General features: G+C 42.3%; 1 protein-coding gene across 1 annotated transcript in view; it reads left to right on the top strand.

Annotated features, from left to right (window-relative positions):
* The window catches only part of pappa2 (pappalysin 2), a 61,826-nt gene that overhangs the window by 23,887 nt on the left and 12,209 nt on the right, over positions 1–25,730 (top strand). The window contains exons 11-25 of the mRNA XM_076746017.1: positions 312–615; positions 4,320–4,448; positions 4,551–4,636; positions 9,008–9,204; positions 11,092–11,205; positions 13,418–13,553; positions 13,639–13,813; positions 14,498–14,563; positions 14,652–14,748; positions 15,484–15,661; positions 17,176–17,389; positions 19,024–19,192; positions 20,239–20,371; positions 21,027–21,148; positions 24,742–24,813. Of these exons, the coding sequence (XP_076602132.1) occupies positions 312–615; positions 4,320–4,448; positions 4,551–4,636; positions 9,008–9,204; positions 11,092–11,205; positions 13,418–13,553; positions 13,639–13,813; positions 14,498–14,563; positions 14,652–14,748; positions 15,484–15,661; positions 17,176–17,389; positions 19,024–19,192; positions 20,239–20,371; positions 21,027–21,148; positions 24,742–24,813 (2,192 nt within the window). The remainder of the gene's footprint in view (positions 1–311; positions 616–4,319; positions 4,449–4,550; positions 4,637–9,007; positions 9,205–11,091; positions 11,206–13,417; positions 13,554–13,638; positions 13,814–14,497; positions 14,564–14,651; positions 14,749–15,483; positions 15,662–17,175; positions 17,390–19,023; positions 19,193–20,238; positions 20,372–21,026; positions 21,149–24,741; positions 24,814–25,730) is intronic.

Raw genomic sequence — 25,730 nt, 5'->3', positions numbered from 1 at the left:
GCTCTGCCTTAGCTAGCCAAGGTGAGACTGAAAGGTGAGGTGAAACTGATGGATTTATCCAGCAAGCTTGAATTTTAAACTGTATCATTGGATGTTGCTTATGGCAGGTACGACTCTTGGGACTCTGGACAGATCTCCTAAAGTTCTTGCGCGCACCCCTGAAACTTGAATGTTTCAAGGCAGTTGCTCATTGTACAGATATTTAACCAGGACAGAAATGCTTGTAGTCACATGTCATTGTCTATGAATACATGAATAAGAATCCAGGCCAACAGATATAACCCTTGCTATCTGTATCTTCCCTGTCACAGACAACCCAGCCATAGCCAACATAGAGCTGATGACGGACACAGGGAAAAGCATTAACCTCGGACCCCAGCACGTCTTCTGCGACATGCCCCTCTCCTTGCGCTTGGACACCCACAATGCCGCCATCGCCGCCATAAAACTCTGCACCTTCGATGAGAAGATGGAGATCGATGCTGCCATGTTGTCTTCGGGCCCTGGCAGCCCTCTGTGCTCCAGCTGCCAACCTTTGCTGTACAGGATTCAGCGGCAGCCATCCTTCACCAGCAAATCCCCTCCACCTCAGACCCAACAGACATTCACTGACAGGTAGACCGTGGATGTCGTCAGGTGTTTTGTGGAGGTCATACATTTGCATTTTACTTCTTTAAGTTTTAAGTTAAGATTGCCTTATAGTCATTTTTCAGTTTTATTTTGCAATAGAAGCCCAAACATGTGAATTGGAGCATTAGTGGCCTTAGTATTACATCAATGAGTGAAATGTGTTTAGAGACATTCTTTGTTCATGCTGTAAATTAGGAAAAGATTTGTTATGCAGGAGGCAACCACAATGCGTAATGGGAAGTGACAGGTGTGTTGTTTTTCCGTCCAAACCACCCAAAAATACCCAAAACTCCACCTGAGGCAAGTTCCTGAGTCCGGTTTTCTCTCAGGTGCAGATGAATATTTATAACATGGAAGTAGTGTAGCGCTAACGCTGGGTACACATACACAAACACATGTAGACACACACACCGCCTTGTCAGACATCAAAAGTGCTGAGGGCTGAGGGCTGAGTCATTTAGGGCCAATGTGGAGTACAAGTTCCACAGCATACCTCAGATCTGCTAATCCGCAGTTATCTGTCTCTCAAAGTGTTTGGGTCTGGTTCTGTTTGAACAACTCAGAACACAAATGTTTCCAACATGCAGATGCCGAGCTGTGGCTACTGATCCAAATCTGTTTCAACAAGCATATACTCAATCAAAAGCATGCTGAAGTTTCAGGGCTAAGTTGAATCAGTTTGTATAGTGTCCTGTCTCGTACTGTGGGGTGTCCAAATGATTACCAGAATCCAAATGTACAGCCACAAGCCAGTTTTTTTATCTCACCAGAAAACAGCGCTCCTCAGAATACCCTAAATCTCTCTCCTCTCATGCTCGTCTCATACAACTTGTACACAAAAAAGCTGATAAGTACCTGCCAGGATACAACAGCCGTGTCACATGATTGCCGATCATTCGGGGGCTGATTTCAAAAGTTGTGGCACTCTGGATTTCTGAGAAAATGTTGCCGTTTTACAGAGCTGGGCGGATGTTAGGTGGACACAGCTTCAAAAACAGTTTATTTTTCAGGGAACACGTCTCCTATGTTACACAAGCTGTGTCTAAGTGCAAAAAGATGTAAGAACCAGTGGGGATTGAGTTATGTGGGACTGAGGAGGGCAGAGAGGGGTTGATGTGAGGAGAAGAGAGTGTTTGAGAGCAATGAGTTTGGAAAAGAAGGGAGAGGGAGCGATGGAGGGCGGGATAATGGAGAGAAGAGAAGATGAGAAGAAGAGGAGGGAGCGGGGAGGCAGAGGGAATTGGAAAATATATAGATGAGCATCGAGACAAGAGATGGGTGCGGGAGGAAAGGAGATGAAACTCAAAGTGGTGAGGACAGGAGTAGCAAGGGGTGAGGCGGGGGTAAGACAGGACAGAGGGACATAGCAGCACAGCAGAGGTGAGGCAGAGTAAGCAGAGGCTTTTTTTTTTTTTTTGAATATGAACCAAATGTGAGCAGCAGAGGCCATAAACACCAGCGACTGCTTGGATGTGGTCCTCCGCCGTTTCCTCCTGCTGAACTTAGTTAGCACAGTCTGACTGAGAAGAGCCCGAGGAGGGAGCGCTGAGTGCAGAGGAGGGGTCGGGCTGCTCGATTCATCAAAACATTTCGCATTAAGATGTATGAGTCTTGAGGTTACAGCTTGTTGAAAAAAGTGCCTGATGAAGGAAATCGTTTTCAAACCAATGAAGGAGGTTTGCTGTATCCTTTTGGCTTCTGCGTGGATGTGCACAGGTAGGAACCGGTCATGCTCCATCAGAAGCACTCAGACGTCAAGTGTTCACAGTTGTGCTGAGCATCCACACTCTCTTCCTGTCGATACGTGTTTCCCTTTACTGAAGGTAACCTGAACCTCACCTTATCCCTAACTCCACCTCTGGGGTAATGGCGCACATTTTCAGACAGCCTCACCTGGAAGACATTCCTGGTGCTGTGCTCGGCTGTGCACATGAAAGGTGTGAGAAATAGTTGTGTAACAAATGATAAAAGAGAGCTAGAGAGAGAAGTTCAACCCCTGGCTCCTTTTCACCTTCACACAACTGGCCAATCACAGCGTGACTTGAATATTTGTGTGGCCTCGTGGTAAAAGCATCTCATTCACCTCGGATGACATCTCCATACTCATTTTTTCACTGTTTAATACTCATATACAGCATGATAAACTGCTGGCATCTGTGCTTAGTGAGTAAGTGTGTTTTCTACACATTTAAGGAAGTATGAAGGTAGCTCATTCTAAAAAAGACAAAACTGCTCTGATGATCTACGTTAAAGTACAAGCAGCTTTCATTTTGTGTTGATTTTGGCAGCCCCTGCCTGCTCTCATGAACATCTTGATCTGGCCAGTGTGTGCATTTGTTTTGGAAGCGAGTGAAAGAAAGAAGCTTAATGCTTTTTAAGCAGCTGTTTGCATACGATGAGGTGCTGTATCTGTTTGTGCCTGTGGAAGTTTTCTACCTGTGATATGGCAACGGTGTAACAAAGTCACCTGAAGTTCAAACACCAAGGTGACATGCAAGTCTACCTCTAACAGACTGGCTTGCTTGGTAATAGCACTTTTGTTGAGAAAGCCCATATCACAGACCTGTCTAGGAGGAAGAGGGCCGGTTCAGGATCGTTTTTGAATCCTGACTAACAATGACTATCACTGTCCCTGTGACAGGCATTAAGAATAACTAGACAGAAAAAGCCGATCTTGTTGCTCATGGTCTTGTTTGCTCATGTAGGTCATGTGGAGGCATTGGTTTTAAATTTTCTAACCAGTTAAAAACTCCTTGTAGTACATTTAATTACATTTGTAGTTTAAGAGGGAATTAGGGGGGAAGTGTGGAGTGCAACAAGGCAAAAGGGAAAAGATTACCTAAACCTCACCATAATTATCATGAAGGAACAAGAAGCCTCTGAGAGCAGAGAGGCAGAGAGCTGCGGCACAGGGCTGAAGGATATGTCCAAATATAGCTACAGGACAGATAAATACGTGGGCAAGTGTGGTTTTTTTTAAAGTTCTTCGTTTCCATTTCTGATCCATAATTAATAAAGGATATTTGTTGAGTGTGGAGAAACCACACAGACCTCAGATAATGAGCGATTTGTGCTTCTCCTGGTTAACTTTCGCGCCAGGCGGATACAGAAGCAGCAGATCCGCGCTGGGAAAGCAGGGAGGAGGCTCTTTTTATAGACACAGCCCACCAAAACAGATCAATAGTCCCGACACTGGAGCCAAGGTATCATTACGCACACTTCCTGCTGTGGGGCTTTGAGGTCATTGGATACTGCAAGGTTACAGATAGAAGCCACTGTGAGTGCAAGTTTCACTTTCTTGCTGCAATCCCATGAGCCGTGGTATTCATGCAGAATTGATTTGTTGGGGAACACACTGCAAACACAAAGCTTCCTCTCCAAAAAGCACAAAGTGAGCCGTGGTATTTGCAAGAGAATTAGATCATCATGCGCTACACTGGCACCAGCAACCGTCATAATTCTTTCTTATTTTGTCAAGTATTGAAGGAGTCATTAGTATTGATCAACAAGCCTGTAAAGATTATATGATCAGTTTGTACCGCACAGAGCAGTAAAAATGTTGCTTACTGCTCCTCAGAAGAACATAACAAACTCTGGGCTTCTAGTTAATAATTTTATTATGCCAAAATAAATTTACAATTTGAAGCCATCACGAAACCATTTTCCCTCTCCTCTCATCTCCTCTCCAGCTCTGTGAAGCAGGGAGTCAAGTACCAGTACATGATCCAGGTGGAGGCAGACGGCGTCCTTAGCGAACCCTCCCCACCTCTCCTCTACACACACGGGCAGCCTTACTGTGGAGATGGCCTCATACAGGGGTGTGTGCACTTAAGTGGACATATGACTGATGACGGTGCCTAATTGAAAATGTAGATGGCGTCAGAAATGAAGGTGACGATGATGGCGTTCTCTCGCTGTAGGTCAGAGGAGTGCGATGACAGTAATCTGCTGGATGGCGATGGCTGCTCTAAGAAATGCCACAAGGAGATGGGCTTCAACTGTAACGGTGAGTCCCGGTTCACACACACACACACACACACACACACACACACACACACACATATACACCATGTAACCTTTAACAGTGAAGGAACAGTCACTAAATAGCCAAATATCTCTCATTTGTGCATGCAGCAGTGCAAAAAAAATAAAATAAATAAAAATAGAAATTCAAGCCAATCAGATGTAATTTACAAGACGTAAAAGCTTCTGGCTTGAACTGATTCCACAGACCATTAATGTAGGATCACCGCAATGTGAGAGAAAACAGATGAGCAGAAGGGTAAAAAGTACGTTTTTGGTTTGCTAAGTCACAAGTGTTGTCTGGAAACCTGAAGCATCTTGACATTAGGCTGGCAGAGAGACACCAGAAAAACACTTTTCACCAATAAAGTGCACTGTTTGTTCTGAAAGCATGTCAGGCCCGTTTCTTTTATTCAAGAAGGTTTGGCCTTTTAACAATTTCAAGCAATCAGTGCAGGCCAGGATGTATTGATAAATGAAGTTTATTGATTTTCAACAAAGATCATTGGGGGGTTTGGATTGGACACTTGCAGAAATCAGCTCGCGATAACGCTCATGTTTTAGACTCTGTTGCCATTTTTCATTTTATTTGATATGCTTTATCTAAAGTAAGTAATAAGTTTTTTATTATCAAATCACATCTGCAACAGTCGGCCAGCTCTCCCCAGTGAGAGAGATCACAACCAGCTGTAAAAGCCTTTGCTTCTGACAATTGTTGTACAACGACCCCATAGTTAAGTGATTGGAGGCCACCTTGTAGTTCCGACCGCCAGAATCAAATCATGCGAGGGGGGCTGGTGTCATTATTTCTGGTCCTTTCTTGTTTTTTTTTTTTTCTTTTCTTTTTTTTTTTTACCCAACAAGAAGCTTAGACTTATGAAAGAGCAACTGTGTTTATGCTTTACGCCAGGTTAACATTTAGTGAGGTTCAGGCAAGAATGCATTATTTGTTCTCAGAATCAACAACCAGAGATTTATGGTAAGACAAGAAACATTAAGAAACAGTTCATTTGTGGCTCAGTGAGTCATGCGGCTGCCAGAAAACAGCTTGGTGGGTGTTCAACATTTAGTTACTGAAAAAAGATTCACCTGTTAAGGCTCTTTGTTTAAACTCTGACCCTCGGGTTTTGTTTTATGCTCGCTTTTTCTTCTTGTTTATGCTTTTCACTCTGCAGCAGCGTTAATCATTGCTGATAGATGCACTAAGTTCGCAATGAAAGTCCACTTTTCCATTATGTGTACAGAATAACTGCCGTGCACTGATCAACAGACCATCCTTCTTTGCAAAGTATCCCCCCCAAAAAAAACCATTACAGTCCTTTTGATACGAATCCCATATATAGTTTTCACCCATGAGACTGGGGCTCAGTGAACTCTGGGCCAGGTGGTTAAAAAAAGCAGTAAAAAGTACCAAAAACATGCAGCATAACATGGCAAAAGACAAACAAAGAAGCCACAGAGAGTGCCCCAGTCGTTTGTGAATCCACCACAGGACAACAATACTTTGTGTCTGCACCCTCGCCCAGTCTGAAACATGCAGACAGGCCACAACAGAAGCCTCACAACACAACACTGAAGGGAGTTTACCCAAAACACTCCATTGAAAGCAGAAGGCTGAAGACTCTCAACATATGTTTTTTGACCTTTATATTAGGTAAACACACTCAAAAAGCGCAAACGTGGTCGAGCTAATCCAGACAGGAAGCACTGAGAGCACAGCCCTCGTGCATGATTTCATTATGTCACATATAATTAGCCGTTTACCGCCGACACACACTGAATACTGTGCTGTATTGTGACACCTACCATAAGAGCCTCAAACACGCTGCAGGCCTTTCACATCTAACACATCCGTGCGTCTCCAAGTGTCTCTGTTTCTCATTGAAAGACTTGGGCTGGATGAGAGCAGGCATTAGTCACAATGACATGAGAAATCAGCTCTACTGTTGTGGTGTATGGTGTTCCTCCACAGCCTTAAAATTCGTCCTTTGTCTAATGGAATGCTCGCCCCAGCGCTCCTCAGTCGCCAGAAGCTAAGTTGAATAAGTATGGCTTTTATAGTATCCAGCTTCTTGGTGATTTCATAAATATCCCATAATATTGCTAAGAAGATGTGACAGCTCAGTTGAGATGGGACAGTTTGTTAGTTACTTCCTTTTTAGGCCATGCATTGTCTCCACTAGCAGCCGGATGGTACGCGTTCATGTGCGGTGTGTGTTACGAGAGCTTGTTACGGGGATAAGATTTCCATCATCCAGTCAATTTATTTGTCAGGGGGAAACAAGCTGACACCAATCCACCACCTCCTCCACCACCAGGGCTCGCCATGCCGTGACTGAAGCTATTACATCTCTTGTTTTACAATAAAAGACATCATGACTAGGAAGGAAAACAATTTGGCAAAAACAGGTTTTTACAAATTGCAACACTTAAAACCAATTATTCAGTTGTACTTCTTAGTCATAGACAGAATATTTGTTTGGGTTTTCTTGCCACATTTTCTTGACCCAGTTAACTCCATCTATCCTGAATTTCCTTGCTCTCGCTCCGTTTTCTTAACAGAAGTTCTGCAGCAACCACACCAACTGCTTTTCGAGGGGTCCCGTCACAGACAGGCCGTGGACAAGCTGCGTTTGTTCAACGAGTGCCGCTTTCAAGTTTTTTTTTTTTTTTTTTTATAGATCCCACCGATTTCTAATTTAATTTTTTAACTGCCTGATTAAATAAAGGTTAAATTGCACAACATGATTACAGCATGCGGCCCTGAAATAAAAAACAGATGGTCTTAATAGTTAAGTCAAAGATTGTCAAGTAGTCCTCTTTTGAGAGGCTTGATAAATACACAGACTTGGAATTGAAAAGGCTTAATCATTTTCACAGGTGTTGTCAAAGCAGGGGTGGGGTGTTCGGTGAGTTCACTTGGTCTAGCATTGCCAAATGAACTCGGGATGACAATATGCCATAGAATTGTCTCGGCCTAATTTGCCTTTTATCAGAAACATGTTTCCGTCGACTAATTGAAGCCAATCGCGCAGCACTGACTCTCTGACACGGCTCTGTCTGGCTAACCTCTGCAGCTGTCCAGATGTTAATGAGGCCGACCTTCTGAAGTGTCTGATGTTTTCCACCCTCTTTATGAATAGCTGCTGCATTACAAGCTGTTGTTCAGCTTATGCTCCCCACTCTTTTGTGATACACTTCTGTAGCACATTATGTCAGTACCATTACTCTATTGCATGTATATTCATTGCTCATAGCTCAGGGGGAGCTGTTACGGGAAGTGTAACAGCCTTTTTTTTCCCCCTGATATTATTCAAAGTAACATCGATTGCATCCTTACAGGACCTGCTGGCCATGGAGTACCTTCTTCAGATTTTACTGTAATCATTAGTGCATTTTTACTACAGTATTTTTTCCATTTTCCGAAATCTTAAAGCATTTTTAAGCCTTTTCCACTGAACCTTGCCAACATCACCTTTTTTTTTGTTATCCTACATATACGCTTCTTGCCTCAAAAGTTGGTCAGCTGTGTTTGTTGGCATGGCATTTAAAAAAAAAAATCATGTAATTCAATGGAAGCACTCAAAAATGCATTTCCCCAATACTCTCCCTGCAGATGAACTCAGCCATGCAGAAACGGCTGTCAAACATTAGAGTTTAAGAAACTGCTCGACTAATTGACTAAGAAGAGCAGCCCTAACTCGCTGTCACTCTGCACTCAACTGTCCAGTAATGACAAAAAGGCATTAAAAAAGTACATAATGCTGCATTAGATTAAGTGTTACTGCGGTGCGACTTCCAACCTCCGTGGTATTTAGGCTTGAGTTGATACAAAAACAAAATTCTAAATTTATTAGCAGACACAATAACAGGCAAAAGCAATATCTTCCTGTCTGTATTTTTGTTTTGAATTAGACTTGGACCAGCTTTTGACAGTTATTTGTAACACATAATTCTGTTGTGACTCAGTGACTTATAGATACCCATGGCCTACTGTAGTACTTTTGGGATTACACTAACTGGCCAAGTCACATATTAGGGTTCACTTTGTGCCTATTAAAATTATGAAATTGTTGTGATCTTCAATAATTAATTGAAGCCAAAGTTCATTTCTTACCATAATTTACAGTCTGTTGACAGCACAGAGAGTCAGATATGGTTGAGTTGACGTGGCTAACATTAAAAGTGGCCAATGAAAATACAAAATAGATTTGCTCAGATTTGGTTCACTGACAAACAGATTTGGATGGGAGTGTAACAGTGGGGGATGAGTGTACACCCTGCCAGATTAAGAAACCAGGCTTTATATTCTTTCATAAATCCTCTTCTCTCATTCTCCTCTCCATCTCCCAAGGTGAACCGAGTCAGTGTTATGTTTTTGACGGTGATGGTGTGTGTGAGGAGTTTGAGCGGGGTTCCAGTGTTCAGGACTGTGGTTACTTCACACCTCTGGGCTACACGGACCAGTGGGCATCCACTGCCACTGCTTCTCACCAGGACCCCAACCACTGTCCCGCCCATGCCGCCACTGGGGAACCATCACTCACCAAGGTATGACGTATGAACCACAGGGCACATAAAGGATATCCCGATGACAATAAACTCCCCGTGGAAGGAGGGGCAATGATGTTGGCAGCAGCCTGCAAGTCGGAACAGCTTGGTTGTCTCAACAGGCTTGAAAGATGTATTCATCTCTGTGCTATTTAGTCCGGGCAGCAGGCTTGAAGTTTTGGCCATAATCTGGTCCACTTTATTTATGCTCCTGCCTGTGCCTGACAACAAATCTTGATGAACCAGCTAAATCTTAAAGGGGAAAATCCTTTTTTTTTTTTTAACTTACATTGCACTGTATCATTACTGGTACGTGTGTGTGTGTGTGTGTGTGTGTGTGTGTGAGAGAGTGTATGTGTGTGTGTGTGTGTGTGTGTGTGTGAGTCTAAATCAACAGAAAGAATGGTTGTGTTGCAGAGCAGTGCTCCGAGGGCCATTTTACTGCTGTAAAATTCATGGCACTGACTGGCTATTTTAGTGAAGCATTCATTTCAGGCATTCGGTGCTACTAAAACTGCTCATCAACAAGTGTTGAAAAGCAAACACAGCAGACATCAGCTGAGCTTTTCTGCATCAGTTCTGGAAGATTCACATTAATCTCAGCTGTGTGTAAAGTAACAAAAAGCCAGCTTCGAGTGGGGTGCAGACACAGTAAAATGCATCAACATCAGCATAAGCCACGTAAAGATCAAAATGGAGCAACATTTCTTCTTCATTTACTGACTGGTGTTTTGCTTTAGAGTAGTTTTCAGTGCTGCAGCTGGTGGCTGGAAACTATATTACATCAGTCAGTCAAATCAATACTCCTTCCAGCCGGTTTTACATGAGACCTCAGTAGTTCCACTTCAGGAAATATTTCCCAAAGAATAAACACAGGTAGCAATATTCCTCAGTTCACTCTCAGTATTGTGTTTCTCTCCTTTGCTAACTCACGTTCTCTCTCACTCTCCCTTTGCACTGCATACTTTACATTTTGAAGGATGGATCAAAACATTAGTGAGTCAAAAGCCCGTGCCTTTGAGCCCACAATGTGAACAAGGGGTTAACAAAGGCAAACAAAACACTTCAGGTCATAGTGACACAGCTCAGCAGCAAGCTAATACGGACAAGCCTGAGGAGACAGGGCTTTGCACATAACTCTGGCGAACATTTTGGCAGAACAGCACAGCAACTTTGAATACGGCAAAGCTCCCTTCTTTCTTTTTTACAGCTTGAGTACAAAATACATCAATCATTTCCAGCTCTGACATCTCCCATAAAATGTCTGCAAACACATGAGGCCACGCCGGTCCATCACGGCTTCTAAATTATGTCACAGCTTTTAGAAATGTGTTAACATCAGCCTTCTACGCAGTAGGTCACGTACAGCGCAAAAGAAACATAAGCAAAAAAAAATAAAGAAAAAAAGATGCAGCGTTAATTAAAGAATATGATTCAAGCCACGTTTGTCATGGGAGGACAGTTGGTATCAGACGCACTGGTTCCAGCATCTCAGAGCTGGCAAAGCTCCTGGGATTTTTCACGGTGTTTCAGTGTCTGTATGAGGAAAGGTGCAATAAACAAAACAAATCAAAGTGTCATGAAGAAAGTCAGCACGGCCTGTCAGATGCTTCACTGCCAGAGAATTTGGGCTCCTCTCAAGACACAAAGGAGTCTGATAGAATTTATTAAATTAGCACAAAGTCTGTTGTTCCATCATAAAGTACAATATGTGACCAAGCCACAAATTAGATCATGCACCAATATAACCAATGGGATAAAGACTTGAAATGGTCAGCTAATGGTCTGCTGATCAGTTAAGCTCACAGCTAATATTAGCATTAAAAACAACATTCTAGTTATTCACTGTGTAATTCAAATTGTGTATTTCCCGTGTTTTGTGTGAAGCTCTGCAGGTACCAGCACCTGGAAGTGAGTGAGAGAGTTCCCACCGACGCCTGGTTCCCGTGCACAGCCCAGTCCGACGCTAAAAATGACCTAGAACATGCGTTCTGGCTGAAGGTACGTGTGTGTGTGTGTGTGTGTGTGCATGCAAACATTGTACCCATTTTCCCCTGCGCTGAATGACTGTGGGTGGCTGCTTTGTCTTCAGCGGCTTCCAGCACTTTCCAATACTATTTTAAAATGGGGTCGAAGGGTCTCTCACACAGCCTGCTGGCTCGAACCCCCCCCCACACACGCACACATTCTTAGCTTTCTAACAATCGCCCGATTCATACAATGCATTGGTTACTCTGATCACTCATTTTCCAGGTCAGCTGTGAATTATGGCTGCTAATGATCTGTGGATGATTAGCAAGTCATGACTCAGCCTGTACTTATTCTGTGTTTACATTCTGTCTTATTCTTCACCCAGTGTGTATTAAAATCATTCAGTAATGATCATTACCAGTTTACTCATAGTGGAAGACCAAGTGTTATATAATTAACTCATCATTCATAATTAAATACTTAAAAGGTTCATAAGTTATTCAAATACTGGCACTGGGAGGAATAATAATAGTTCTGTAATCATAAATAGATCTCTTAGTCATCATAAATACACAATTTATAATTATAATTGATTATAGCTCCAGACAATGCAGAGCAACAAAAAAGGTAATTACCTACTATGTTCTTAATCATGTAAAAATGATTCTGAAACATTACATATCATTAAGTAATAGTTTATTCGTGATTAACAATAATGAAGGTTTGGAATGAATGTTATTTGCCTTTGTTGTCAAGCTCAGCGTAGACAGAATTGCCCTCATTGCTGCTGCAGTTGAAATGATTCACATGGCCGCCTTATCTTTGCAGCTCCAACATTCTCGAGCCAGCAGTGCTTCACATAGATGTCCTGGTTTGTGTACTGCTCTGCATTTGGACCCGTTTTTCCATTCCAGACCTGTGTCTGGTTCTCATATTTAGTAGTTTTGTATTATTTAATCTTTCCACAGCCACAATTCCCACAATCATCTGTGCAGGTCCACATTAAGCGTAGGCTAGTTGTTGATTTGACTGATAGTTCACAACTGTGTCTGTCATGCTCTGGATTACAGGGTCCTTTGCAGTCACAAGCCTGCCTCTTTCCTTCCTTGCACATACTCATTCATTTCTCTCTCTCTCTCTCTCTCTCTCTCTCTCATCATTTCCACTTCTTTGTTGAATGACTCATCTTTCCATTCCCTGCTTCTTTTATGGATGCCGTCTTTATCAAGCACATCTATGCAACCTCTCTGGAAGGTAGCTTTATCCCCAAAGACTTTTTCACCGTCTGAAAAGCCTTCATGATAACACCTATGTCTGCCAGCTCTCTCTGAAACACCTCTTTTTCCCCTGAAGTGTTCTTTTTGTCTCTGAAAGGCCTCCCTCGCCTTAAATATCTCCCTCGTTCTATCTGAAAAGCATCTATCACATCCATCTCTGCCAGCTTTCTGAAAGGCGTCCATCTCATTTAACATTCAACATTTGGAAGCCCTTTCTCATTTTCTAAAAGGCCTTTAAAATTTCTTTAAAGTGATACTCTACCTTTCGAGTGTGAAACACTCACAGGCTGTAGGCTTGACAGGTGGCTGCGAAAAGCTCGGTCACAGAGAAAAGAGGCCAGGGTCGACTTGGAATCACCGGAGTTGCATTTTGTTTCAGTCGTAACACAGTTTCCTGCCCTGCCGTGCAGCACAAGCACATACATTGGTTAGGACATGTTACAGCCCCCGCCTCCCGCTCTTCCTACGGTATGATGTGATTCCCTGTTTTCCTAATTTGTAATGGCCGATTCTTATCACTGCCTACTCCTGCGGAGGACTTCAGACTGACATGTGCTATCGTTATCAGCAACTTTTCACCTGCCACGAGGAGCTCCACAAGAGTTTCACACCATCCTGCCAAGTCCACCCCTCACTGTGCGGGCGACTGACCGACCAGGAGGAGCTGTTATACAGCAACAAGGACCAGCAACAAGACCCCTTAGCTGGCTCCTGTACAGTGAACCATTGTGTTCATTGGAAAGCACAACTGAGGGGGCCAGAAATCTAACCCACACATCAGTCGTCTCAATTTACTGTTCATCAACAGTTTGATTGCGAGCTGACAGTGTAATGCATTTAGACATTTAGATTCATAGCGGCCAACATGCTATTCTCACAGCAGCGCCTTTTCAGTGCTTGTCTTGCTACAGTTTCTTTGTTTCTTTCCATCTTTGAAATGATTGTCTCTTTTATTATTGATCCAGGTGGGATTTGTCCATCCTGGAGTGGCAGCCTCTGTGATGGTGTACCTGGCGTCAGATGGGTCGTGGTCCGGGGAGCAGTGTCGGAGGACAGCCACCATCCTCCTGTCTGATACGACTGGAAAGAACCACTCATTAGGTGCTGCGCTTGTATTTATTTGTATGTATTTGGATTAAAATAAGATCATGCTATAAGACGAAGACAAACCCTTCCATCTACCCAGGTACACATGACCTCTCATGCCATCGGAACCCGTTGGTGGTGAATGTGACCCACGACCTCTCTCAGCCCTTCTTCATCACGGCCTCTGTCATTCTCCTCTTCTCCTCCCCATCTGTGGCAGTGGGGGGCGTGGCCCTGAGGACCTCCTGCCACTTCAGCACCTTCGCCCTGACCGGGTGCGCATCAGAGGGTGGGCTCTCCCACAACTACTTACTTGACACACACACACATATCCTCTCACACACATGCACACATACACACACAAGCACACGCACATGCCCAGCTTTTCAGTGACTGTTCCAATATGGTGCTTGAAAAATCCAAGTTAAACCATAAAGGAACTTCTAAAAGGAATATGTCAAGTGTTTGGGAGTTTGACACATTGGACGTAAAAACAGAAAAACTGACTTGTTCCTGTGTATCTTTTAGAGTTTTGGCTTCGGTGCTCCACCTCAGTATTTAGCATTGCACCGGAACATTGTCAGACTCATGATTTCAAAAGGATGAAAATGGAGGGAGCAGAATATTGTCCTTTTTACTCCACACATTCTTCTTCCTTGTCAAAACCTGGCGCCTACACTGTCCACAGTGCGACTTGACCTTTAAGGCAGAAAGGATAAATGTTCATTGTTGGCATTTTGGTGCAGGGCATTAGTAAATCCACATGATGGTGCACTGTTTTTCCTGAGCTATTGGTATAATAGGTAAACTCCCAAAATGACAAGCTTGTAGTATTCCTTTAATTCCTGAATTTGCATACCCACACAGAGTGCTCAGTTTCGGCCTCCTAGCTGCTTGCTCTGCCTCTCATCCCTCTCCTTCTCCCTCTCCTTCCCTCCCTCCCTCCATCCCTGCAATAGCTGTTTGCGGCAGCCGTGTCAGATGGACAGCTGCAGTCCTCCCCAGCTAGAGCACGCCTCTGTCAGGTAGGCCCGTTTGGAATGAAACACTGGCCAATCACAGAGCTGAAACAGAAAACAAAAGAACTATCTATATATCAGTGTGTCTCTGTAGGTGTACAGGAGGAGGGGAGGCCTCTCGCTGCTCCGTTCAGTGCCACCGCGGTTTCAGTGTCACTGTCGTCAACAGCAGGGGAAGTCCACCCCACCAGGTACACTGAACGCTGTGTTACGTGTTGAAATAACACCTCGTCCTTTCAATGTTCACTTATCCTCCACTTATCCATTGATATTATGCAAGAGAGAGTTAGACATTTTGTACTCACTGGGTGGTGCTTAGAATGAACAGAGATGAAAGAGTCTCACAAGAAGAACACAGTTTCTTCCTTCCAACAAATTCTAGAGTAGCACTACAATCATTTGTTCTACTATTTGTAACATTTTGTTTTCTTTTACTCGCTCAACATTGCATGTCAAAGGAGAAATGGTCCTCATGATTTAGTCAGAATTTTAGGAATCATGTGGGTAAAGGTGTAAACTCAGAAATATAATAGGGCCCAAATCAACAAAATCACTTGAATATATGGATGGGAATCAGCAGGGAAGTCCTGATAACTTATTAGATTGAATCTTAAGATCCAATATCATATCCATTTCTTTAGACTGCATATTTGTGGCTACATTTTCAACAGTCAACTATAAAGAAGAGTTGAACGACACTATTATACCAATATTCTGTATACTTAAGTGAGATATGTGTTTTTCCGTATAATCAGACCTTAAAAACCATGTTTACAGGGCGTTTGTTATTGTATGATGCTTATGCAGATTGGCAAAAGTCGGCCATTTTTAAATTCATCTACTCGCAGCATCTCCGACACCCTGTCCATTTCATCCAGCCAAATTCACTTTCTCCGTCACTCCTCCATTCTCTTTCTTTCTTCCAGAGAGAATCACATCTGGAGTGCTTCCATGGTTCGTGGGATCGTGTGGTTAGCTGTCAGCCTGTGGACTGCGGCCTGCCTGATCAGTCCTACGTCTACCATGCCATCTTCAGTTGCCCCTGGGGAACCACCTTTGGCAAACAATGCTCCTTCACCTGTGGATCACCAGCTATACTACAAGGTAAGTCGTGGATTTGTCTTTACTGTTCTCGCCTCGTCTTGTCCAGACAGTCTTGTCCTTCTGTTTTTTAAGATTTTTCAAAAAATCTGCCTTATTACCTCAAGGTTGTGATACTATTCTTTCTTATTGCTTGCTCTTCCCAGTGCTATAAACCAAGAAGTACAAAGAGTTACAAAGAGCCTTTTTCCTTTTGAATATTTATTATTCACATCACTGAATGATAGAGGTCATTAATAGGGTTAGAGTTTCTCAATAGTCTAGTGAACAGACAAACCACAGCACGATGCTGTCACTAGCTGCAGTCCATAAAATGAAATGGACATTAAACCTTGATTTTACACAATTACGGTTTAAAATCGGAGGCCTGTTTTTTAACAGGGCGCATCCTGTTGTAGTTACAGACAGTGTTTAAAAGTAATTAGTTTGAAAAAAGCAGCTAAGACAAGAGGAACTAATCTGCTTTATTGCAATAAAATCACACTGCAAATGGCCTTTACAAAATCACAGCCATGTCTTCTCTCAGCCTGGCCTTTAAAATCTTAATGTGGATTACAGCCACTGAAACTGAGGATGAACTCAGATAGAAACATTTACATGGCATATTCCTGTTCCCTCTACACACACACACACACACACACACACACACACACACACACACACACACACCACATCACAATTCCCCTCTACTCAGATGTCCACAGCGTTCTTAATAACACCACTTGCATCATAATGGGTCAGAACAAATATTGCCTGTGGCACCCATAGTTAGGAGTACCGCTACACACGCGTAAATTCATAGCTAGATACAAAAGTTAAAAAGCGTTAAGCCTTTTTGGTTACATAATGTTGTAGATGCTTCTTGAAGTGATTAGACGGAACAAGCGTGATGTCCACGCACTTGTGTTTGTGGTTGGAAAGCTTCAGCCAAAAGCTCAAATGCTGTAGTAGAGTCAGCAGTAAGGCCCATTTACTCATGATCTAAATACAGATTATGCAGAAATAATTCTATTTGTGGCTTTTGGTTGAGTGAAACATGTTTGGAGGCCATCGTGCATCACTCAGCAGTGAAAGCACACCGTGTAGTTCACAAGAATGAGTTCAGTGCACACCAGTCCAGCTGTAATGGATTTTGAAAATCACAACAGCAGCACAGGGTTTTAAATAGCTTATAAAAAATGTGATGCCATGGTAAAGATTCATTACATTTTATAGACCCATTAAAAATTGTGAAAGGTTTAGGGTGTTATGATTCTCCACACATACCAACACTCGTGCTTCGTATGGGGCCTTACAGGCATAGAAAATATTAGTTTTGGGCAACACTGACGCTACAGTCTCCTTCTCCTCTTAACTGTACGAGACAGAGCCGTGAAACAAAAGCCGCATGTTTGTTGGGACAGAAATAATAATTCACGATGTTCATCTGCTTGTGCTTCTCCAGCCTATTTCAACTACACTCTAAAATCCCGTTGATCTGAGCCCCTCCCCTCCCTGCACCTCTCCCCCCTGCTCAGGTGACAGCGACAGGTTGGTGTGTTTGGAGGACGGCCTGTGGTCTCTCCCAGAGGCCTACTGCAAGATCGAGTGTCCAGAGGTTCCAAACATACCCGATGCCAAGCTGCTGACAGCAGACTGCCTGGCCTCGGGGCACGATGTGGGTTCTGTCTGCCGTTACAAATGCAACCCAGGCTTCTATGTAATGGGGAGCCTCAAAAAGAAGACACCAAGGTAAGCGTTTTGGAAGTGCTGGCAGCACAGTGGACAGAGAATACAGCTCCCAGAGCTTGGAGTGTTTACACTAGAATCACTCATATGAAAAATGTACCTTACAGTGTCCATGAGAGGGCCATGATAAGACTATAAAACCCTAAATGATCAATCAGATTAATGATTTCAAGCATTTCTACTTTGCATACAAGGACATAAAAAAACTGCAAGAACATTGGACCTTAATCACATATTGTGGGTTGTGGAATGCCTTTAAATACTAGTAAGTCTGCGTAGACAACAGGCCAAAGTAAATGCAGTGTTTTATCACACATGCCTGCCTGCGTAATGGAGGAAATTCCTTCTTTTCCTTTATTTTACAAGAGTCCCATTACGCACTGCTTAATTAATAAAATTAGGATCTTTGATTTAGATATTTTACGCAACAGTTTAACAATGCATCACATGAACACCCAGACCCCAAGGGCAATGTTTTAAATTTCGATTTAAAAGAGGAATTTTTCAGCCCATCATCTGTAAAAGAATATTCTGTTTCGGAACAAGCTCACGTTAGGGTCCAATAAAATATGTACCGCCGCTGACTGGGCCTCGTCATTGCACTGCCAATTGCTTTCATTGGGTAACTGCTCATTACTGAACACAGCTCACATGTTGTTAATGAGATGAGGGCTTTCTAATCGGAGGAGACTCAGCCTCTGGGGTAAGTTTACATCCTGCTTTACATGGTGTCATCTCTCTTCACACATTTCAGCCTGTATATGTAGAAATCAAGCTGTTGTGTATATTTATATCTATATAAATGCTGTATTTCACTTGTTGTATTGTCTTGAATTGTAATTTAAATGGAATACATTAAGTATCTAACAAGCTGACTTTTACTATCATGAAGGACTAGTAAAAATATATATATTTTAGTTTTGTATTACATTAAATGTCCAATACGGAGATTTCATGTAAAGATTTGCAACCGGCTATCTTTATGAGTTACGCTTTCGCAAACATATGTTTAAGCATTTTAATAACCCCTGATGCTTTATTAGTCCAACATGTGAAAGTGAACAGCAGCAGCTATTAAAGCACTTTAAACAGGCTTTTTACTCTTACCTTTGACACATGTACCCACATAAACTCGTATTGTAACACATGCTGTTGCATTTACACACTACGTGAGCCGCACTGGAGATCTTTTTTACTGTACACTGGGCAGTCCTCTGTTCTCAATATGTTTTTTGTTACTGAAACAGTAAAAGTAAAGTGAGACAATAGAGAAGGTGAGCTGGTATAGAGTACATGTGGTTCTAGAGGGAGTTTGTTAGAATAAATCAATACACCCGGTTTTAATGAACAAACGTCCATTTTGGTGCTCTTTGTGACAGAATGATACAGCACAGCAGGGATTCAGCCACCGTGAAATGTTACAGTTTTTGTCTAAACTCATCTGTCAGGCTGATCGTATCTGTGGAACATGGTCTGGCACAAATGGACAGCAGTATGTTTAGAAGGACAAAACAACCGGGAAGTGAGGATGAACCAGCTGCCACCTACAGGAAAGGAAAACTGTGTTTTGCCCGTTAATGCTTGCAAGTGAAAACTAATCGCCGAGAGATTTATTCATGTGCTCCTGTTGTCTCTAGGAAGTACTTCAAGTTGGAGTGCCTGGAGGGGGGGCAGTGGGAAGAAATTAACTGTGAGCCGATATCCTGCCCGGCCCTGCCTGATGTATTCCAGGGCATGTATACCTGCACCAATGGCCTGTTCTATGACACCCTGTGCACCCTGCAGTGCCCAGAGGCAACAGAAAATGTAGGATTTCAACAAGTCAAAAACAAGTATTTTTGGTCTCATGTGACCATCAAGTCAGTTTTAGATCACTTGAATTGGGTGAGGCATACTAAATGATCAATGGACTGCATTTATATAGCTCTTTTCTAGCCTATTGACCACTCATAAGTACTTACCAACACATGTAACATTCACCTTTTCACACACATTCATACACGCATACACATCAGGAGCGGTACAGTGCTTTCTATCCAAAGCCCAAAGCTATATGTCTGTGCTCGCCCATTCAATCACACACCAATGGCGGCCATCGCATCATGCGGACCGGAGGAGCTAGGAATCGAACCGCTGACTCTGTGATCAGCGGAGGACCTGCTCTAGCCACTGTCACAGTCAATCCAGTTGAAATGGACATCTGCACCTTTAAAATCCGATTTTAGACATGAAACATTCCTGTCAGAACAATGAAACCTGTGTGCACAGTAGCTGTGGTTTGAGCTGTAATCATGCATCTCTGACACCTCGTCATGAACGTGTCCTGCACTGCTGTTTTGTTTTTCTCCAGACTTCAAAAGGACTCATTTTTGGGATTATCCAGCAGTGTAAATGAAGCTTCTACAATGGTTGTAAATGCATAAGAAATATGTACTTCCACCAAGTTTCTCAAATGCACACAATGAAATGGTCAAACTATTGAGACAATGTAATATTTTTATAAAGTCGCTAGAGAGCAACCCTTTGAATTTCTGGGCGCCATGTTTTTATTGAAGCCACATTTAGTGTGTGTGCAAGAACATTTGAGACAAAGGCATTTAAAGGCTTTTTCATATGAATTTCATTTATTCATTTCACGACTGACTTATCTTTCGAGGCCTGTGTGTGTAGGGAGCTTCATATCTATCCATCAAACTGCTCAGCAGCGTAAAATAAGAATAGACTACTAAATTATGGTTGGAACCGAACTCACTGTTTCTCTCGAGCTGTGTGAAGACAGTGCAGCAGATGTGTAGACCGCACATAGTCCCTTGATGACCGCAATGAATTTTATTATCTGTGTTTGTTTCCAGAGTGAGATTCGCTGCACTAAGGATGGTGAATGGACAACAGAGTTCACTATGTGCTCCAAGCTGCAGGGATCATGCTCCCCTCCGCCGAATCTCAACTCTGTGGAGTATAGCTGTGACCAGGGCAGGGATGTTGGTAAGGGATGAGAGCGGAATCTATCAAATAAATAGTGCTGATTATCTTCTCTTGACTCTTCTCACTTATTCCTCATTTTCTGTTGGTATTCTTTCATTTAGATTTGAGTCATTGCACAGATCACAGATTATTCTATTGTTAAAATACCAATTTTGGAGGATTATGCAGGTTTTGCAGAGACACACACTGTGAGTGCTTTGTACTGGCTAAATACAGAGAGAGGCATTTTAGGCATCTTACTGGACCCACTGTAAGTATAAGTAAATTATTTTCTACTATAACTTATACCAAAAGAAGTTTTGAAGCATTTTCTGGTGTTAAATTAAATCACTGAAGTGTATGCTCAAACACTTTGCATACTCCTCCTTTGGGAGGAGGAGACTTCGAACAACTTGCATCCAACAGACTGACTTGCAGTACACACACACACACACACACACACACACACACACACACACACACACACACAGTAGAAGCCCTCCTATGGTGATGGTGAGTTCAGATCACGGATGACAGATGACGGCATGCTCTCAAGTTATGTGGTCTGTTTTTTGCTCACTGTTTAAATATGAATGAATTCACCAGATGTTAATGAGGTTTAGAGGTAAGTTAGTTATTTGGTTTGTGTTTTTTTTTTTCTTCCTTTTTCTTGCAGGTGCTGTTTGTTATGCAACATGCGTTGTGGCTCTGGACATGGATCTGCGTGACCCTGTGGTCCTGCCCAACGGCACGACAGCTGACTCTTTAAAGCACTGGATGCTTCCCACTAAAGTCCAGGTGAGACACCTGAGGAGAGAAGTCAAGTTACCTCAGGTTGTCTCTCCTTCAGTCATTCTATTTGAGTTCACTTAAGCTCATTTCAGTTCTGTACCATCACTTTTCAAACACTGAATGTGACTAATACATTGACTTTCACATATAAAATCAGTCGAGCTCTCCCTTAAATTTCAACCTTGGATGACTATTCCTTTAAAACGTTTCCATCCCATCATGCTCTAAATGCTTCAGACAACTTTTTCCAAGTGCGTAATTTTTGAAGAAACATCAGAAACTTGTAATTTTGGTTTTTTGGCACAACTATTGTTCTGATATTGGATATCTTAAGATTCATAATATCTGCTATTGGCAGCTTAAGTGCGATTGAGTCAGTTTTGAAAAATCCATATTTGTCAACCACTAGTTTTATTCACAAACTGATATTGAATCTATAAATATAGCCGTATGCTTCTAATCAAAGTCCCTTTGATCCAGATGAGATAAATACAGAGCTCAGAGGAGGGGTGCTGCACAGATCAGCTGGCAAAACTGGATGCACCTGTTGCAGTTTCATGTTGCATGATGAGGCACGATGTGGTGAAAAGTGAGGTAGCTTGATTGGTTTAAATAACCGCAACTGAGCAAGGGATTGTGGTTTTGCTACCATTTGGAGACTCTTGGCAGGTTTTGAAAACAGTTGTTGTTTTGCTCGCCTGCTGCCATGCGACCGGTCCAGGGTGCCGTGAAAGCCGATCCGCCGACAAGCAGCGCTGAGATTTTTACACAAAAACACCCATCAGAATGAATAATGCATCCCAACATCTGGCGGTCTGAACAACAGCATGGATCATCCACTGAGCTACTGCTCCAGACTGAATCACCTTTAGCAAAAAAAAGACAAAGTTCATACAGTTTAAGACTGTAAGGCAGAAAACGCAGAGGATTTGCTGCTGACATATTTGCAGGAGAATTCACACCTTTAGCTACCTGTTAGCTTCAGAATGAATATGTCTCTGGCCACTTATGTCTTTAAAAGCCTAAGTGTCACCTTAAATCTCTAGACTGTGGCTTTCTCTGCTTGATTGTGAAACATTTCAAGCTTAGTGTTAAATTTAAGGTAATAACTCAGGACCCAAAAACACAAACTCGCAGACCGTTTAAAAGTTCAACTAAAAGGTAATTTATTATGAAGTTTGTTAGTGGGGGAAGTCTGGAGCAGCGGAGTGGGGCTGGCTGGATTTTGAATTGTTGATCAGAGGCAGACCAGCTGAAGAGAAACACTGGAGATGAAACAATGATCAGGGTGTAGCAGGCAAACAAGGAAGGCAAGAGACAACGGACCGGAAGCACAGGTAAAATAGGATTAGTCAGCTGACCGTCATACTACTATGACTCACAGAACAATCAGGCAAACAGTGGAGCAAAAGCTTGGGGTTTATATACTGCAGGCTGCAGGTGTAGTTAATGAGTGGATTGACAGCAGGTGAGTTGATGGGAGGAGGAAACTAGGTTGCCCTGATTGAATCAGACACACCCCTGAACACTCTCTTTACACTGCAGATTTCAAATTTCAAAGGTGCCAAAGTGGAAAAAAAATCCTTTTGAGTCAGTTAGGGTTAATTTCTAGCTTTCTCTAATAAGGAACAGTGATCACTCTTTTCAAAAAAAGTGTAAAACCCCCCCCCAAAAAAATACCTTTCCAGTTGAAGAAATATTAAGTAATTTAAGTGTATTAAGTAATATACTCCATGAAACCAAACCTGCTTCTTAAAATTAGTGAGTGTTGTAACAAAAACATAAATTACTGAATTTATTTTGTCATAGAAATGAGCCCAAGTGGCTTCAAAAGTCTCCTTGAGTAACTGAGAATGCCTAAAAAACTGAATCTCTCTGTCAGCTTGCAGCTGAGATGTCTGAATTCATCAGAATATGTGCAAATGTGTTTCAAATCAGATGTTTGACTGAATCATTGGCAAGGCGGTATCTTTTAAAAATTTCTAGGAAAAACATTTTTAATTCCCAGCTGCTCCAGCTAATCACTTACTATCACACAACACAATGTGTGTGTGTGAGCGTGTGCGTTCGTTATCGTTCAAGTGTTGTTGCATTACTGGAAATCACAGGCAGATAGCAGGAGTAAAGGTTCCAGCTGACGTCAAGCCTTTTAGCGAATACACACATCTCGAACACACACACAGTGTATACAAGTCACCGTGAACACACTCGTAGGAATGTCAGATCTTGGGTTGGAGTGAGAGGGCTGTTGTTATGCTTTAAAGGTGGGTCATGTTACCCAATAGCACATCTCAGGAATCACTCCTACGTTAACGCTGTCGCAAACACTGTTCCATTTTCGCCTTACTTTTGGGTGGTCAGTCAGCCAGCCAGCCAGTTAATCCACCGTTTCCAAGGTCAAATAGTTGGATACAGGTCTTGTTACTTACGCCATATCTCTGACACTGCCTTGTGATTTCAAGGCATTGTGTTATCTCAAATCCTTCAGAATCAGGTCTCCCTCGCTGGGTCAGGCTGCGCAGGAAATCACAGGGGAGGATCCGCTTTCTCTGTCCGTATTTGTTAGTCAATCAGCTATCTGCTAACCACCTAGTAAATTCCCAGGGTCAAATAAATGACAGAAGACCACAGCCTCACCCGAATTTCACCACACGATTTGGAGTTTTGCATCCACTTAAGTTGTATAAAACAATTATTATTCTTCCATCACAAGGTTTTCATGCATAACAAACACTGCAGAAGGCAGCGAAAGCTTGAAATTGTCATAATGTACTGCATATGTCCATGAAAACAATAGGTTACTGCACGGTCTGCAATCAGAATGAGTGCAAGATGTAGTCATGCTCATTTTTATATAACAGTTCATGGTGAGGGAGGCCAAGTGCGAGTGGATCACTGGCAAAAAGGTACCAAAGCTGTATTTAGTCTATACTATTACAAATATAATTCATCATTTTGTCTTTAAAATCCTAAGCTATAACCATACACAGGGAGCAGAGTGTATTATCTGTGTACACATACAAGTTGTAGTTCACGTTGTCTCCGTTCCATTTCCACAATAAGAGGTGACCTCTTGTGTTGTGATACTGAAAATAATAACCTTGGATATTCATGGTTCCTGAGAATTTGTCTTTTTTGGGATCTCCTTGACCTTTTTTACAGGGATTACAGTCCATATTTTCACAGACACATTTGGCAGAATCTCATAAAAATTCACAGCCCAATTATTCTCCCAAGAGGATGAACACTAAGTATTTATAACACTCCTCCACACCACCATCAGGCTAAAGTGTTTGAGACCTTCTCACAACATAGCTTTATAATAATCTAGTAGACATATTGCCATGACATTAGTTGAGTCCACTCATGCTCCGAGATATAGCCAGTAGGAGACTGGCATTATCATTTATCTACAATATGGCTATTTAATGAATTCCTCTACCTCAACTAGTGCTACTTTAAAGCTTCAAGCATACATAAACTCCAATAAAAATGCTTTTGCGAGTGAGTGTGCTGTTGCTGTCCATGGCAAACACAGTTCTTATCCATTTCTTGCGGATGTGTTGCTCAACCATTGTCTTCTTGCGCTCCTTTTCCAGAGCATAGTCTGCACAGGGATGATGAAGTGGTACCCTGACCCTCAAGACATCCATTGCATCCAGTCATGTGAGGTAAGAGTTCAAACAACCGAGCCGTCCTGCATCAAATACAATCCTTTTTTTTTTTTTTTTCTCCAGATATCAGTCTCAAAGACCCAGGTTTTTGAAACTGTAAAATGAGTGAATGTCTATTTTAGCCATGACTGATACTGTATGATGCCAAGGACAAGAAAATGTTTTTACTGCAGCTGAGAGTTAAGATTTTTTTCCATATTTCTCAGGTCTAAGTTCAAAGTGGTTATCGCTGCGTGTACCTTTTGTACCATACCTTTGGTGGCTTCCATGATCCACTATTGTCCTTTGGTGTCCATTCAAGCGACATGTCCGAAGTGAGCACCAAGGCGCTCTGTGAACTTAGTGTTCGATACTGGTGCCTCTGTCCTCACAAACATTGGGTGAAAGTGTATTTCTGCTCTTACATAACATGTCTAGTATGTGCTTATGTGTGCCTTAACAGCCTCAAGGTCAGGAGAACCTCAGTTTGGCTTTCATCCTGTTATTATCAAAGATATTTTATTAATGTTGAGATAGGGAATACTTAATCCTTAAAACAATTACACCATTTCTGGGCATAACCACATTAAATTTACTGTCCTAGCCAGACCTTTCCAATAATATTAAACACGAAGCAAAACATGCTGTATCCCTGTTGTCATCACTACCCAAGATACCAGAGCCAGTGTGCAATGTGCTTCACATTTCATGATGACAAATCTCAGGCAGAAATTGATCTTCTCACACTTCAAACTTTACAAGAATTCTTTTTAAATGTGTCCAAAGAAGCTTTTTTTCCAGGGATCCTGGCATTGCCAAGTGTTCCACCTGCCAAGCCTAATGGATTATCTGATAAGGGAAAAATAAATTAATCACTGGATTATGTTCGATTTCGATTAATTATTTAGGCTTTAAATCTTCCTGGTTAGTTTAAA

Source organism: Chaetodon auriga, chromosome 12 (assembly GCF_051107435.1).
Source record: "Chaetodon auriga isolate fChaAug3 chromosome 12, fChaAug3.hap1, whole genome shotgun sequence".
In the NCBI taxonomy this organism is placed as follows: domain Eukaryota; kingdom Metazoa; phylum Chordata; class Actinopteri; order Chaetodontiformes; family Chaetodontidae; genus Chaetodon; species Chaetodon auriga.
Note: the sequence above shows the minus strand (reverse complement) of the source record. Positions and strands in the feature narration are given on the sequence as shown.